We start from the raw sequence: 17526 nt of genomic DNA on the forward strand, positions 1-17526 counted from the left end.
ACACTAATCTTGATTTTTCACCCAAACAATTTTCCTTTGTTAAAAGTAAATAAATTAAAATTAGACATTTAAAAGCATGAAGAACTAAAGTTGAATAAACCTCAAAGTATAGGATCAAAATGATATTTTAAACTACATATCGTTAATGGTTAAACTAGAGGTGAGCATGATAGATAAAAAAAACTGAGTCGACAGACCAAATTTAAAATCGAAGAATGAGAGGGTCAGTCGATGTCGGTTTGGGAAAATTCCAAATCGGTAAATTTCAAAAAAAAAAAAAAAAAAAAGGAATAAAATTGACCAAATCAACCGACCAATCGACTTTTACTCCTCGACGATCGAGGTCTGTTTGAACATTTACTAAATCGACTATAGTCGATCCGATGCTCACTCCTAGTTTAAACCACCAATGTTTGAGTTTTTTCTAAGCTTGAGAGATTAAATCACAAAATTTAAGAGGGGTTTAGCTCACCAACATGAGTTGAGTTGATATAGTATACCAACTCCATGTTTGGTTCACCAACTTTAAAGGCTAGTGGAATTGAGTTGGTATATTTTACTAACTCACCACAACTCTCTCTTATTCCAGTGTTTTCAATGACTTTACCCATCGACCACTGTTGGCGACTATTGCTGCCACACTCCGGAAACTAACTCTAGGCTCTAACAACCACCTCTAACGACAACTTCGACGACTAACTCTGATGACCAATTCCTGCATTCGGCAACCACCTCTAATGACAACTCCGTTGACCCAACTCCGACAACCAACTTTGCGCAACCAACTTTAGTAACCAATTTTGGGATTTGGTAACCACCTCTAACAATAAACTTCGGTGACCAACTTTGACAACCATCTTCATAGGCTCTGATAACCATCTCCTACTTAAAAGCTCAAACGAAAGTCACCTTCAATGACCACCTTCGAATGAGCAATTATGAAAACCAACTTCGGGCTTCGACAACCACCTCTGATGACAAACTCCAATACCACCTTCATGCGACCAACTTCGAGCACCCGACTACAAACTCCGGTGAAAATCATCTTCGATGATCAATTCGATGACCACTTTCGTGTGACCAACTTCGGGCTCCGAAATCTTCACCTTCGACAACAAACTTCGGTGACCAACTCCAATACCACTCTCATATGACCAACTTTTGGCTCCAACAACCACCTCCAACTACAAACTCCAGCAAAAATCATCTTTGATAATTAAACTTCAATGACTACTTTCGATTATTATAAGATCAATGACTGTTAAAGTATATTGTAGAGTTGTTGATTATATAAATAATAGTATTTTTTCTACATTAAGTGCGGTATCTACATGTAGAAATTTGTAAAATATATTTTAATTAAATTCACATATTAAATTTAATGTCAATACTATTTGGAAAAGTATGCATATAGTTAGAAAATATATAACACATAACAAAAAAAACCCCATAAAATGAAGATTTTTTTTTTCTAGAACATTTTTCTAGTAAGAAATAGTGAAAAATGACGATTTGTTCTATGATGATTGATGATTCTCCAAATTTGGAGTAATTGAAAATGAATTTTTTGAAGAAATGTGGTGACATTCTATTGACTACTTAGATAAATGGGATATTCGATTAAAAAAAACCACGTCAGAGTAAAAATAGAAAGCAAAAAAGGAAGAAGAATAAAAAGAAGAAGATGATAATGAAATCCACGAAGAAAAATTAGGAATCAAAAGTTTTTTTTTTTTTTTTAATTTCCTATTTTATTTAACTATTTTCATGCAAGAAATATAGTAGGTTAATTGTTGTTCATTATAAAAAAAAGAAAAAAAACAAAGAAATGAAGAAAGAAAGAAAGAAAGAAAGAAAGAAAGAAATAAATAAATAAATAAAATTTTGAAAATTAAAAGAAAAATATTGCAATCCATATTTTATTCCATACAAAAATATGTAGAATTATTAATAAAAAAAGTTTCAAAACAAAAACGATCATCATAAATGCATATTATTTAGAGTTCAAAAAATGTGTTAGATATCCCACACATATTACTTAACTCCACAACATATATATAAATGAAATCAGACTAGATAACTTTGCACTTCAAGTACAAATATAGAAATTCTACGTATGTGTATATGTAAATTCTTATGAAATTCAGAAATTATATCTCAATTTAGCGCCCAAACCACCTTTCTAAGGTATTAAATATTGCACGGACGGAAATAATATTAAAAAAAAAAAAAGAAAAAACACCTTCAGCCGCCGTCACTCTCGAGCGTTGACAATCCCTAGCGCCGCCGCCACCAGGTTGCATCTTCGTCCCCTCCGGCGACTTTACACTGCAGTGCGGTTCCCTCCTGCTCAGGTCAGGCGATAGCCATAGTACGCCACCTCCGTCAAACCGCCAGTACAGAATCGTAAACTGTCAAACGGAGATGACAGAACCGTCGATTCACCGTTTTGACGACGCTTCTCATTCTCCTTTCACCCATTCGATAATGAGCTGAACTTCCATTGTCACTGTCAACTTGTTTCAGAACTCTGGAATAGCGAAGAACAATGGTGGAAACATATTTTCAGGCCGTTTCGTTGGTCGCTGCCCCAAACTACCCAAATGCCATTGCATGGTCTGATGAGAATTTAATCGCCGTTGCCTCAGGCCCCCTTGTCACTATACTGGCAAGTCAACTATTTTTACATTTGCCTCCCCTCATATCAAGCATACCGTTTTTACATTTGCTTCCCCTCATTATCTCAGAATCCGGTATCACCTTTTGGAGCAAGAGGCACTATTACAATCCCTGCAACTGATCCACTTCGAATAGGGTTGATAGAGAGAGAAGGTATTCTATGGATTTAACAGTTTCACAGTTTTCTTGATATGAGCCAATTCAAGAGATTTTTTGTTATCTTCATTGATTTTTAAAGTCGAGATATCTAATCTCTCTTTGTTCATTAGGTTTTATTGTAATGGCATGATTTTCGCGTTTTCAGAAATAGGATAAAGCATGGTAGTTTAGAGAATGCTGGTTGCCAATATTTTAGTGTGCTTCACAATCAACTCATAGATTATGGCTTTAGTTACGCGGATAAGGGAAGCAACAGTTGAAGTATGTAGCTGAATCTTATCCCATACATACATTTTGGCTTCTTTAGTGTATCTTGATTTTGAACTTGTTTATCATTTCGTTCTTTGAAAAACCAAATAGTATATTTGAAAAGAGAAATTAAAATAGGGTAATGCTTGAGAAATTCAATTGAAAGCAAGCTAATTATCATCAAATTCTTGAAAAACTATCTAATTTTCTCTTCAGTGAAACCAACCAAAATTAGAAGACTTATCATTGTCTAAAGGAGATGTTCTGACAGTAGGATGTCATTGCAACTTTGTTCTTGTATAAATTTCATGCTGGTAAATGCAGATTTATTTTCTGACTGCTTGTTGACAACTTGCTTATCTCGGGATGATCAGCCTCGTGCACAGTCCATATCATGGTCTCCAATTGGAATGGCTCCTAATGCAGGGTACAGTCATTTGGTTCTTAATTTTATTTTTATTTTCCACACGCCTGCTTTGCTAATGAGTTGGTTTGATCGTTTACGGCTAGGACTACTGAGGTATCTAATCCCATTCGCTCCCCTAGCTTTCGTTTTTGTGAGAAAAATATGGAAAAAGCTTTTACACTAAAATGACCTACATGGATTTCCATTGGACTGCTGTTATGGGTTTCATTTTTTTCTTTTATTGGCCATCAACCACGGTTCTATCACTTTTTGTTCACATTTCCTTAGTATGGCTGTTTGGAGGGTAAAGCCTTCTATCTTTTTCTGCTTGTACATCTTTTGGATTCTGTTGGATTTATTTAATTTCTGCTTCTTGTCCAACTTGAACGCCTTGTTAACCCTTGAAATATTCATTGAATTATCTATTTGTCAAAACTTATTATCAAGAATAATTGGTGGTACACATTCTGTGACAGGTGCTTGTTGGCTGTTTGTACATCTGAAGGATGTGTGAAGCTTTACCGTCCACCGTTTTGTGACTTTAGTGCAGAATGGACTGAGGTATTTCATCTAATGAGATAACTCTTTGATGGTTTCAACGGGAAATAAAATGATATTCAATATTGTTTTATTGGATATTGTGCGAAGGCTAATCTAAATCATAGCTTGTTCTTCTTTCTTTTAAACGATAAAAAGAAACTCTAAAATAAAAATAACGTTAACATATAAGTTTAATATTTCAACTTTTAAGGGTTGTGTCTAATAGGTTCCTAGACTAAAAGAAATGTCGAATAGGTCCATAAACTTTAAAAGCGTGCAACAGGTCTTTGAATTTTCAAATTTTATCTAATAGGTCCTTGAACTATTTGATATCTTCTAAAATTCAGACTTTCTAATACAAAATTATCAATATATATATATATATATATAGGAAGAAGAAAAAAAAACAGCATTAAAATATAATTTTATTGACCAATCAGAATTGCTTCCTAGGATCTATAATTGCCTTAAAAGATGTATATGTGGTGCATATATATTTATTTATTTTTTTCCCGCTGGATGCAAAAGGTTACTTGCTTTACTATATATTAGGGAAGCAAGGGTCAAGTGAACTCAACTCGGTTAAAATCATTTCACAATCATTTTTTACACTTCAATTGTTCATCAGTTTACGTGAATGATGTTGTAATTGATGTCAAGTATGACTTTCAATTTTTACACATTAGTTGAGGCGGCACTCGAGGAAAAAACTCTGTAGGGTATTTTTTATAACAAATTTCAAAGTTCAAGAAAAAAAAATGAAACTTTAAAAAATTCAAGGTCATAATTGAAACAAATCTCAAAGTTTAAGGTTATTTTGTATAATTTACTGTCATTTTTTTAAAATACATATTTTTGAAATATAATGGCACTGCTGACACTGCGATGATATTTATTTATTTTAATAACTTTCTCTCTCATGATTTCTATAGATTATGGACATATCAAATAAGCTTTATGATTATCTTGAAAGTATTAAATACGGGGAGCTGGATGTTCTTTCCTACAAGCGTTCTGATGTAAGTTTCTTAATTCATCTATTCACCTGGTTTGCATGATCTACTTTAAAGCTTATGACAATTTGTCCACGTTGTTAAAATTAGATTCCAGTGAAGGAAGGTGTGAATGCTGCTGGTGTCCAAGAGCATTTCACAAAGGAGAACAGCAAGCGAAGAAAGAAAGATGAACTCAACTTAAAGTAAAATGCTTATTGAAATCTTATGTATATCACCGGTATCAGCACAATACATTATATTGTTATCTAAGAAACCATAACATAATATCAAATGGTGGCATGTGAGTTGGTTGGCTTCATGTTGTTGGTAGAAACTCTTGCAGTAATAAGGGATATGGTAGTTTTGGTAGGCCAACCTTCATATTAATAAGACATTAATATTGAGGATCCTACATTGGAAAGATGAAGAGACCTCACAATCTTTGTAAGATATGTGGGTTGCTTCTCAGGTAGTTAATTGGATCTCAGATGGAACCCTATGTTTACCTAATATGGTATTAGCGGTCCATGAAGTCCAAACGGTTATTTAGTTAAAAAAAAAAAAAGGGATCCGACCTAAGAATGGTAAGCACAAAGAGACATATTGGAGGGGGGGGGGGGCATGTTGAGAATCCCAAATAAAAAAGATGAAAGTACCTCATAATCTTTATAAGATATAGATTACCCTTTTCATAGGCAATTGCTTTTGAGATGGAACCCCATAATTATTTATTAAGTAAAATTTCAATTTTGACTTTTAGGCCACCTGATTTTGTGGAGCTAGGTTCCCCCATGGAATAGTTCACTTATAGACTTTGCTTTTGTGAACATGTTTTTTAAAACTCAAACGACAATAAAGTGCAATAGTCTTTGAGGCTTAGGCTTAGGTCCCCCCCTTTCAAGTTGAAGGGAGAATATGGAGGGAAAAAACCCCAAACACGAGGAATTTTGCATTTAGGCTTGGTAAATTTTATTTGGTTTACTTAGTTAATAAAGAAGGAAAACACCTGATTATTACCATTTTTAAAAAAATGAAAAAGCCCTAAGGCAGCAATGACTAGGGGTTTGGTCCTTGGGGCTTCACAAGAGGCTTGTGCCTTACCTTATCAAGGTGAGGCACCAGACCTGTGCCTCACCCGAAGGGCTTTTTAAGACACTGCTTGTGAATCTTATCCTTTCATGACGGGTTACTGCTGAATGCAAAGGAGAATGTAGCTCAACTGTTGTGTGGTCTCCATAAGGAGGAAAGTGAATGTGGATAAAACGGTAAAAGCAATCCTATGCAATATTTGGATGGAAAGGAATTCTAGAATCTGTAGTGGAAAGCAAAAGGATTGGGATGAAGTAGCTGACTTGGCCAAATGTTATTCTTCCTCGTGGCCTTATCTCTCTATTTCTTTTGTTGTTAACTCAACATATGGGATTAATTTGAATGGTTGTGCATTCTTGTAAGAGCCTATATGGATAGTGGATTGTTACTTCTTCTTTTTCTTTTTCTTTTTTTGTAACCAGATTGTAGTTTTCTTAATTGAGTTTGAAACTCTGTCCTTTCTATTATCGATTATCCTTTTAGGAATTTGATGTTCAATTCTGACTAGGAATGAAAGCAGTTTGAATCGAGCATTGGAGAAATCAAAAGAGAAGCGTCCCAAGAGGAGAACTGAAGATAGCTCCACGCTTCCATTGATTAGTGCACAACAATATGCTTCTCGCAGTGCAATGTTGTTGTCTCTTGTTATTGCTTGGTCCCCAGTAATAAAGCCATCTCGTACGGTTCATTCGCATGAGAATTCATCTGTTAGTGTTCTTGCAGTAGGAACAAAGTCTGGTAAAGTTTCATTTTGGAAAGTTTATGTACCAGAATGCTACTCCCTTGCTGAGTGCATGGTTCCAACAAGAGTTCTGCTTGTTGGGATTCTTCAGGCACACAATTCATGGATCAACTGTATCAGTTGGATGTTGTTTGATTCTGATTCATCAAATCCAAAGGTTTTATTGGCAACTGGGAGCATGGATGGGAGGTGAGTGTGGATTGGATCTGCGTTTTGTTAAAATTTTCTGACTTACACCCTTTCTAGAGTATGTTTGTGTGTTCACTCGCATCATAAATGATTCTCTTTTCATCATTAACTTTCTTTCATAGTGTATCAATCAAATTTCTTTAATGTTGTCAAATCTTTCTACTGCCGACACTGCCTGTGATTACTATGTTTGTTTTGGATCTTCTGTGCAGTTGTAGACTTGCTAATTTGATAAGATATTCTTTAATTTTAAGCCATCTGTAGGAAGGGTATAAAAGGGGAATACCACTCCAGGGAGCTCCTTAGCAGGGACGAATTCATGTTTTGTATTACAAGGAATAAGTTAGTCATGTCGTGCCTTGTACCAAGTGAGAGTTGTTGGCCCTATAAGCTGTTTTACTATTTCGTGTTAACATCAAGATGCCTATCAATGTGCCCTCAAAATGGGATGGCATAACAATTACAGGATGAAATGAAGCTATTATTTAATTATTACAAATTACAATATAATATCCTTGGATTGGATCATTCTCGTGTTTATGGACCACCCCTTCAAGGGTGATAAAGGCAACATTTGGACCAACATCATTTGTGTGGTTTTATCAAAACTTTGGGAAGAAAGAAATGAGCAGATTTTCTACAACAAATCAAAGTCTCTCAAGGATATTTTGGAATGCTCTATCTTTATTTTTTTTTGTGCGTGTGTAAAACATATCCTCTTAAAGATCATAGCTTAGATTTTCTTGTTGCTAATTGGACTCGTCTTTTGTATTGCTTAACATAGGGCTTTTTGTACATCCTTAGGACTTTTCATTTATCTATGAAAATCCACCCCCCCCCCCCCCCCCTCCACAAAAAAAAAAAAAAGAAAAAAAAAATCTAATGTCCATGACTCCATATGTTAACCTACTTTGTTTTTCTTTTAATTATAATTATTAATTGTATCATCTTTATTAGTTTGAGTACCCTTAAAATGCATTGCTATTACTTTGGGAAAATAGTGGAAGCAGAACGTTGGAATCCATATGACCTTTATATCAATTTCTAATATCTTGTGAATCATTCTGATTCTTCTTTTCTTTCAGTGTGAGGATCTGGCAATGTTACTGTGAAGAGTTGTTAGCATCTTCAGACTCTAATTTTGCATCATTCTCCCTATTGAAGGAGGTATTTGTCAATTCATTAAACCACTTGTTTTTCAATAAGCTATTTTACTTCAGCACTCATTAAAATTGGTCATTATTTTGCAGGTTATCAGTGGTGAAGGAGTGCCAACTGTACTCTCACTCTATGCACCCAATTTACCTGTGCATAAACTATTTTTGGCCGTTGGCAGAGGATCTGGTTCACTTGAAATAAGGATATTTAACCTATCTAGCTGTGAATTCGATAACGTCAGGCTGTATGATGCACATGATCACGTTGTAAGTATTTTGATTGATGAAAATTCTTGATAATCCAGTGCACAACTTTATGCATCTGAGTTTTTGCCAGGTTACAGGTGTAGCTTGGGCTTTTGATGGACGTTATTTGTTCACCTGCAGTGAGGTATTGAAATTCATATGGATGTATGTTATGGTTATCAGTAAAATGAATGCTAATTCAGGGGTCACTACTTACTGACTTGACCTATAAAGAAATTGGTATACTGCCGTATATTTGTGGAAGATTATATACAAATCAAATAAGGGAAGTATTTTCTGAAGGATATATTATGTGGGCATGTGTGTGTATATAAATGTTTTGGTGTATATGATAGACCTCCTATATTTAGAAAATATGAAAGAAGAATCAACAAGAAAAATAGGAAGGGGGGTACAAATGTAAATGAGGAAGAAGAAGAGAATAAAGGTAGTTAGAGAGAATGAAAGGGTAGGGACCACTTGTGGGGAAATCTGTTATTTTTGTTACTAAATTAGTATAAAGTAAGGAGAAGGGAAGGGGGATAGGCATAGAAGTTTTTAATCCAAATTCAGCTTGCGAGCTTGTAAGGAGGAGGTCTCGGCTTCCTAGGCTAATTTGAGCCAAAATAGTAAATAGATAACCGAGTTCCTATCAATTTGGTATCAGAGCCGTTCCTTCTTGGGAAGGGTATGGTGAAGAAGATGGAGGCAAGATTATCAGCAGTCGAAGAGCAACTTACCTTACTACAAGTAGGGATGGGAAATCGAATGGACCAACGATTCGGGGAGATGCAACAAGTCAACGAAAACATTATGGCAGCCAAGATCAAAGCTCTGGGAGAAACACTTGAGCAAAAAATGATATGAGCTTTGGAGGTTTGGTCGAAGAAGTTGGAAACAATCAGGGAAGGCGAACCGGGTTCATCCGAGCAGACAGTGACGGATAGAGGGAAACAGTCGGCAAAGGAAGGTGTCGGGGAGAGGAGAGGAGTGCCGTTGTTTGATATGAGGCTGAGAAAGTTAGAGATTCCTATCTTCAAAGGGGAAATAGGGGAAGACCCGTTGGGCTGGTTTCATAGGGTTGAGAGGTATTTCGTGGTCAATCGCTTATCAGAGAAGGATAAGATCGAAGCAGCAATACTGTTTTTGGAAGGGGAAGCTCTGGAATGGCATCAGTGGGAAGAAGAAAGGACACCGATGGATACCTTGGCGAAGTTCAAAGAAACAGCTTCTGCTACATTTTTTGCCGCGTTAAAGAAGAAGATCGGCGAGCCCAGTTCCTCACACTGAAGCCGGAAGGCAGGGTTCGTGCATATCGGCGGCGGTTCGAGCAACTATCGGTGTCGTTGAAAGACCTTTCAGATGAGACATTGGAGAGCAAGTTTGTCAGCGGGTTGAAGGAAGATATCCAAATCGAGATGAGGATGTTTAAGCTAATTGGGCTTAAGGAGAAGATGAGGATGACCCAGATCATCGAGGATATGGAGGAAGCCCGAAGGAAGAAATGGGGCGGAGGCGGCCCAAGCCCATCGAAATCAACTGGGTCCACAGCAGCAGTGGGCCTCAATACCACCATGGGTCAAACCGGCCACAGCCCGAACAATCACGCGCAACCGGTAGCCTGAACAATTTCTCTCAACCTGACCCGCAGCGGAGGTACATCTTTAACTCGATCACATTGAAGGATGTAAATGGGAGGTCGTTCACGGTTGGTGCATTCAAACTATTATCCGACAGCGAAATGCAGAATCGGAGGGACAAGGGACTGTGCTATCGCTGTGACGAGAAGTACACCCCGGGCCATCGTTGCAAGAAAAAGGAATTGAGCATCCTGTTGCACCATGACAGAAGGGGACGAGGTAACGGTCGACGCAGGGGAGGAATCGGGCGAAATCGATATTCCAGTGCCCACCACTTTGGAATCCATGGTGGTCAAGACCACTGAGCATGAAGCGGCGGAGCTTTCCCTCAACTCATTGGCAGGAATTGACTTGCCTCGAACAATTAAAGTCAAGGGGGCTATCGGGGATAGGGATGTGGTCATTCTCATCGACAGCGGGGCATCCCATAACTTCATTGACAAAGAGCTGGTAACGACTCTGGAATTGCCACAAACGCCCACGACAAGCTACGGTATCCTGTTGGGAACAGGAACCTCAGTCCGGACGACCGACATCTGTAAAGGGGTAATCCTTAACCTCCCTAACCTTACAATTATTAATGATTTCTTCCCTTTGCCGTTGGGCAGCATCAATGTGGTATTAGGAGTTCAATGGCTGATGACGTTGGGACGAGTTGAATGCGATTGGAACACGTTGGAATGGATTTCCAAATCGGAGATTGGCGGGTGCATTTGAAGGGAGACCGTAGTTTGATGAAGGCACAAATATCCCTCAAATCAATGGTGAAATTAGTCAGGAAAGAAGGCCAAGGCATCTTGCTTGAGTTGAACTCTCTTCTTACCACAGCAGGGGAGGACAGAGCCCGAACAGAGGAAGGAAGTGACCCTGAAATCTGGGAGGTCTTGAAGAAGTACCAATCGGTATTTCAAGCAGTAGAAGGATTGCCTCCAGTACGGCACCATGAGCACCATATTGAGCTGAAGCCAGAGGCTGGGCCGGTGAACGTCAGACCATATAGGTACCCTCAATTCCGAAAAGATGAGATCGAGAAATTGGTAGAAGAAATGCTTACTGTCGGAATTATCCAACCAAGCATAAGCCCGTTCTCCAGCCCTGTGTTATTAGTTAAAAAGAAGGATGGGAGTTGCCGATTTTGTGTAGACTACAGGGCCCTGAACCACGCCATGGTACCTGATAACTTCCCCATTCCGATGGTCGATGAACTCCTTGATGAATTAGCCGGAGCACAAATCTTCTCCAAAATTGATTTGAAATCCGGCTATCATCAAATTCGAGTGACACCCTCAGATGTCCACAAGACAGCGTTCTGCACCCATGAAGGCCACTACGAGTTTTTAGTCATGCCATTTGGATTGAGGAACGCTCCATCAACATTCAAATCGGTAATGAACGAATCTTATGCCATACTTACGAAAATTTGTATTGGTGTTCTTCGATGATATCCTAATTTACAGTTCTTCGTTATGTGATCATGTGCGCCATTTGTCCTGGTGTTGCAAGCGTTGGAAGACAATCAGTTTATGGCCAAACCTCAAGAAATGTACCTTCACGGCCAATCAGATTGACTACTTGGGCCATATAATATCAGCTGAAGGGGTGGCTGCTGATCCATCGAAGGTTGAGGCTATGTTGCACTGGCCCACCCAACCACTGTGAGGAAATTAAGGGGATTTTTGGGCTGACTGGATACTATTGCAAGTTTGTAGTTCACTACGGCTCCATTGTGTTTCCATTGACACAGTAGCTCAAGAAGGAGAAGTTTCAATGAATGAGGAAGCGCAGGCGGCTTTCGAAACATTGAAGCAAAGAATGGCATAACTTCCCGTCCTCAAGCTCCTGGTTTCAACCAAGTATTCATAGTGGAAACGGATGCGTCAGGGGTAGGAGTTGGGGCGGTATTGATGTAAGAAGGGTGACCAGTAGCTTACTTCAGTAGAGCTCTCCCGCCAACGCATTGCCTCAAAGTCGCATATGAACGAGAGTTAATCGCCATAGTCATGGTTGTGCAAAAATGGAGGCCATACCTCTTGGGGTGAAAATTCACCGTGCGGATTGATAAAAAAAAGCCTCAAATTCTTGTTGGAACAACGCATCATCGCGGGAGAAGTATCAGAAATGGGTGGCCAAGCTTTTCGGATATGATTTTGACATCGATAACAGAGGGAACTGGAAAATTCAGCTGCGTGCCCTGTCTAGACTGCCTACCACGATGGAAATGGCTATGCTAAGTGTGATCAATTCACTTAATCAATATTCATTAGTCAAGTCGAGCAAGACCCGGAGCTATAAGGCATTCGAGATAGTATTCGATCGGGACAGCCGCACCCACAAGGCTATTCACTTAAAGGGGACCTCTTGTTGTACAAGCAACGTATTGCACTACCACCCCAATCACCAACCATACCCTTGCTGCTACAAGAGTTCCACAACAATCCAATCGGAGGACACAATGGGGTAGTTAAGATGTACCAACGGCTGAAGAAAGAATTTTTTTGGAAAGGCATGAAGGCACGAGTAAGAGCCTTTGTAGGGGACTGCTCGGTTTGTCAGCAAGCCAAATATTTATCACTAGCACCCACTGAATTGCTACACCCACTGCCTATACCAGAGATGACTTGGGAGGATATCAGTATGGACTTCATCGACGGCTTGCCAAAATCCGAGGGGTATGACTCCATTTTGGTAGTGGTAGATCATTTGTCTAAGTATGCACATTTCCTTGCCCTCTGCCATCCATACACCGTAGCTGGGATATTCCTTCGAGAGATTGTGCGACTACATGGAGTTCCCCGGAGCATAATATCAGATAGAGACAAAATATTCACTAGCCTATTCTGGGAGGAGCTATTCAAACTAATGGGAACTCAGCTTAAAAGGAGCACATCATACCATCCCCAAACGGATGGGCAAACAGAAGTAGGCAATAGAGGATTGGAAGCATATCTCCGCTGTTTCACCATGGAAACACCATCACAGTGGTCTAAGTGGTTGACATAGGTTGAGTATAATTACAACACATCATATCATACAGCAATCAAGCGAACACCCTATGAAGTGGTATATGGCCGACCAGTACCCCCACTAGTATATTATGAACATGGGAACGCAATGGTAGGAGAAATGGATGTGTTATTGAAAAATAGAGATGAAATGCTCAAGCAATTGAAGAGTACATTAGAAGCAACCCAATAGCGAATGAAGGCATTAGCGGATTCTAAACGACGGGAGGTAGACTTTGAAGTTTTGGATTGGGTATACATCAAACTCAAACCATACCGCCAAAGCTCTCTACTAGTGCACAAGCATCCAAAGTTGGCACCACGCTTCATTGGCCCTTTTCAAATCATCCAAAGGATCGGACCGGTAGCATACAAGCTAGACCTACGCCCCGATATAAGCATACACCCCGTACTTCATGTTTCACAATTGAGGAAGGCCGTAGGCACCCTATTGCCGAGAATCGCTGCACCACCAGCCTGGCAATTAGGAGAGCAACACAAACTCAAACCAATGGCAGTTTTGGGGATCCGGAAGATCGGCACCACCATATTATCACCTACCGATTTTGAAGTACTCATCCAATGGGAAGGCCTACCAATCGAAGATGCAACATAGGAAGGAGGAGCACAAATCGTTGAACAATTTCTAGACTTTCACCTTGAGGATAAGGTGGTGCTTATTTAGAAAATATGAAAGAAGAATCAACAAGAAAAATAGGAAGGGGGGTACAAATGTAAATGAGGAAGGTGAAGAGAATAAAGGTAGTTAGAGAGAATGAAAGGGTAGGGATCACTTGTGGGGAAATCTGTTATTTTTGTTACTAAATTAGTATAAAGCAAGGAGAAGGGAAGGGGGATAGGCATAGAAGTTTTTAATCCAAATTCAGCTTGTGAGCTTGTAAGGAGGAGGTCTCGGCTTCCTAGGCTAATTTGAGCCAAAACAGTAAATAGATAACCGAGTTCCTATTGGTATACTTTGACCTACACTAGTTTTTCTAGGCATTCTAAGTTATGGCTTTCCCGTTTTCCTAGTTGACTTTTATCTGCATTTTCTGCTGATTGTGCTGTTCTTGTAGCCCAACAGGCAGATCTTTTGGCTCACTAATAATATTACGTCTTAAAAATGAAGAAGTAAATAGTAAATTCTGAGCATCTTTCATAATTATGAACTTGTTAGGCCACCGTTTTAGCCATGATGTGCCTTCTGTAAGAAGCACCATAGCACCATGAACCTATTTTTACAATTATGTGATAACTTTTCACCTCATCGGTCACAAAATGGAATTAATATTTTGTTCATCACAGGATAATATTCTGCGAGGTTGGAGTTTAGACGAGAGTTCTCTCCGTGAAGTACCCATTTCATCCCATATCCCTGATCTTGGAGGCTCAGGCTCCATTGATGTAAGCTTTCCTCATGTGTCTACATTTTGAGAAAGGTATTTTCTGTTCTGGGTTATGAAGGGAGATATGTATTTGCAGCTTCCAGATACATTTCGGTCATGCTTTGGCATTGCAGTGTCCCCAGGAAATCTTGTGGCTGCCGTGGTATGTGATACTATATTAAAGATCCATTGTTTACTACTGAAATATTCTGCAGTATAGAAGTCAACACAGATGCCACTGATGTGTTTGGGTTGAAAATTTTGCAACTGAAAGAAGAAAGCCCCCTCAACTATGTTCCTAAGGACTGAGTCCACTAATAGCTTGTTAGATTGCATTACAATTAAACTTCAATATCATAATTCTCGCAAGAGCTTTTACACTGACATATTCATCAAGAATATATTATAAAATACAGGTGTTTGTTTTTTCAGGTTCGCAACTTTGATCTTGAATCACTTGATCGAATGTACCAAGCAAGGTAGAGATCTTCTTGAAAATTTTTTGTTATCATATTTTTAGGTTTTTGTAAATGATTGAAGCATTTGATATGTCACTTGATCTTCATCTATGATATGTTTGATTAATCTTTTATGGTTTTTGAAAATTACAAGGACTCAGAAAGCTGCTGTTCAATTCTTCTGGATCGGTGGAGAAGAAATAGAAGTCATGCCAAAGAGTTCTTCATACTCTTATACTGAAGAGCTTCCGGACGTTTCTAAGAAGGAAATTGTTCATTGGGAATCTAGTCTCTTGTGGTCTTTAAATCAATTTAGAAATCTGAATAAACCTATGGTTGTGTGGGATGTTGTAGCCGCTTTGCTAGCATTCCGGCAGTCCATACCAGAATATGTTGATCACATTCTACTTAAGTGGCTTTCAACGTCATATCTACAATGGAACAATGAGCTCTCTGCTACAAAGATTTTGGCACATGTCTCGAGAAATGTGTCAACATTTTCTACTCGCCAACTTCACCTCCTTAACATTATTTGTAGACGTGTAGTTCTGTCAGAATTGATACAGGATCAAGTGAACAACGATCTGCAGAATTTGGAGAGGCTTAACGATGCTGAAAATGAAAAGCATATTTTGTGGAAGGAGTTGCTTTTAAGCAGTGAAAGAGAACTCCGTCAAAGGCTAATCAGTCTATGTTTTTTTGCATGTGCAAAGCATCGCTCACTGTCCACTACTGAATGTCGACCTGGGTTCTGGTATCCCACTGGATTAGCGGAAATGCAGCAGTGGATCATATATAATCGCGAACATTTACAGGAATCGGTAAAAGTCATTGCATCAAAAGCAGGAAATAACCGTTGGAGGTATCAATTTTTTCCTTTTTGGGTCTAATTTCTCGACTAGTTTCATTGTTTCATGTGTTAGATCTAGTTGAGTTGTCCTGATCTGGAAGGCTTTTCTGAATCTCATATATCCAGATGAGATAATATGCTGTTGGAGAAGATACGAAACTAATTCGTTGTATCAATGCAAGTTTCAACATGAACCATTGGTTTCTTTTTCGGACTTTGTTGGAGGACATGGTTCCTTCGTTTCTCTGTTTCTTAGATATTTAGGGAGATTCAAAACAATTAAATTCTGTTTTGAATGGTCAAAATGCTTTCTTCTGATATATTTCTCCGTTCATGCATTTAATTTGCTCATTTTTCTATCATTGTCATTTTCTTGCGAATTCTCTATGTTCCTTATTCCATCTGAAACTAAGCTTTTTTCCAATTTAAACCTGTGAATATCAATCATCAATTTACTGACAATCTACTTTATAATTGACCTCTCTTGTGCTGTTTCTTGATCCAGTAAACATTCAGCAATGGAGCAGTGCACCTACTGTTCAGCACCGGTTCCATTCGAGTCTCCAGAACTTGGATTTTGCCAGGGTGACAAGCGAAATACTGGTGTCAGTCAGAGCCACAAACTAGTAAGGTGTTCTGTATCAATGCAGGTCTGCCCTGCTACTACTCCTTTATGGTTCTGCATGTGTTGTTATAGAAATGCTTTTAGATTGGCTCCAGATGTACTTTTCCAGTTGTCTGAGACTCCCAACTTTCGTTCTTTAAAACTCTCCAATTTGGAGATACCCTCGAAACCGTTATGCCCCTTTTGTGGTATACTGCTACAACGTCGACAGCCCGACTTCTTACTGTCAGCATGCCCGGTGTAAGCGCATTGAAGCTTGTATATATTTGGTGATCATAGGTGAGAATGATTCAAGGCCAAGCAGCTTAAGTTAAGCCAAATGATTTAGATAGTTGTGGGTGATGGTAGTATTAGCATAAGCTTAGTGTAGTCCTCAGCTCGGAATTGAGAAATTATTGAGAACATGAAGTAGATATTTAGTGTACATATATATATATAGTTAAAATGATTAGAGATATAACTTATAGATGTATTAGCATTGGGAGATCGTGTATTTAAATTTCTCGTCATTTTTTCCCCCAATGATTTTTGTTGCTGGCTGCTCAACACATGTAGGAATGGATAGTTGAACCATGGAAGATAATAGATATTTTCTAGTAAACTATGATTGGATTGACATTTTCCATTAATGCAGGCGTTCCTATAACGAAAAATAACAAACGAAAAGAACGGAATTCACAGGAGGATCAAGTGCTTCAAAAGACTAACCACAGACAGCATTAGCTATACCACTAATATACTAACTTTAAAATCGTTACCCTAAATAAACGCTAATGACATTAGTTTGAAAAACTAATTAATCCGATTACTTGCAAATTAAGTTTGTACAAATTCTTAATAGTTTTCCGTGTTAGATCTTAGGTTACTTTCAACCGTTGTGTTAAATATTTATTGATTTAATTGCTTGAAAATAAAAAACCAAATGATTACTTCTACTACGGAATATGACTTCGGCAAATGAGAAAACTAGCACCGACGATCTACAACGCAATTGAAAATACGTCATGCCTCACACACAGAGATCACTATTTTAGACTGGATAGACCATCACAGGATAGACCACTTGAGGATGGGGACAGGTACAAATCCAAGCGAGAGAGCATTATAATGAATAA

At 38.5% G+C, this 17526-nt stretch overlaps 1 protein-coding gene across 3 annotated transcripts; it reads left to right on the forward strand.

Moving 5' to 3' along the window:
• The first annotated feature begins 2191 nt into the window (after positions 1 to 2191).
• Positions 2192 to 16933, forward strand: LOC120075765. Of its 3 annotated transcripts, XM_039029427.1 has the most exons (16): positions 2192 to 2354; positions 2527 to 2668; positions 2748 to 2832; positions 3412 to 3514; positions 3970 to 4054; positions 4966 to 5052; positions 5137 to 5231; positions 6626 to 7048; positions 8134 to 8215; positions 8299 to 8472; positions 8543 to 8596; positions 14399 to 14497; positions 14576 to 14641; positions 14911 to 14957; positions 15091 to 15798; positions 16292 to 16933. In XM_039029427.1, exons 2-16 carry the CDS (start codon positions 2549 to 2551, stop codon positions 16653 to 16655), a joined length of 2592 nt encoding a protein of 863 aa, XP_038885355.1. In that variant the 5' UTR covers positions 2192 to 2354; positions 2527 to 2548; the 3' UTR covers positions 16656 to 16933. The 3 variants fall into 3 exon arrangements, with proteins under 3 accessions (XP_038885355.1, XP_038885356.1, XP_038885357.1); XM_039029428.1 differs by having other exon boundaries at positions 2192 to 2668; positions 6638 to 7048; XM_039029429.1 differs by lacking the exons at positions 2192 to 2354; positions 2527 to 2668 and adding an exon at positions 2984 to 3099 and having other exon boundaries at positions 2772 to 2832.
• The last annotated feature ends 593 nt before the right edge of the window (positions 16934 to 17526 follow it).

The sequence above is a fragment of the Benincasa hispida genome, chromosome 4, assembly GCF_009727055.1.
Source record: "Benincasa hispida cultivar B227 chromosome 4, ASM972705v1, whole genome shotgun sequence".
NCBI classification, from domain to species: Eukaryota; Viridiplantae; Streptophyta; class Magnoliopsida; order Cucurbitales; family Cucurbitaceae; genus Benincasa; species Benincasa hispida.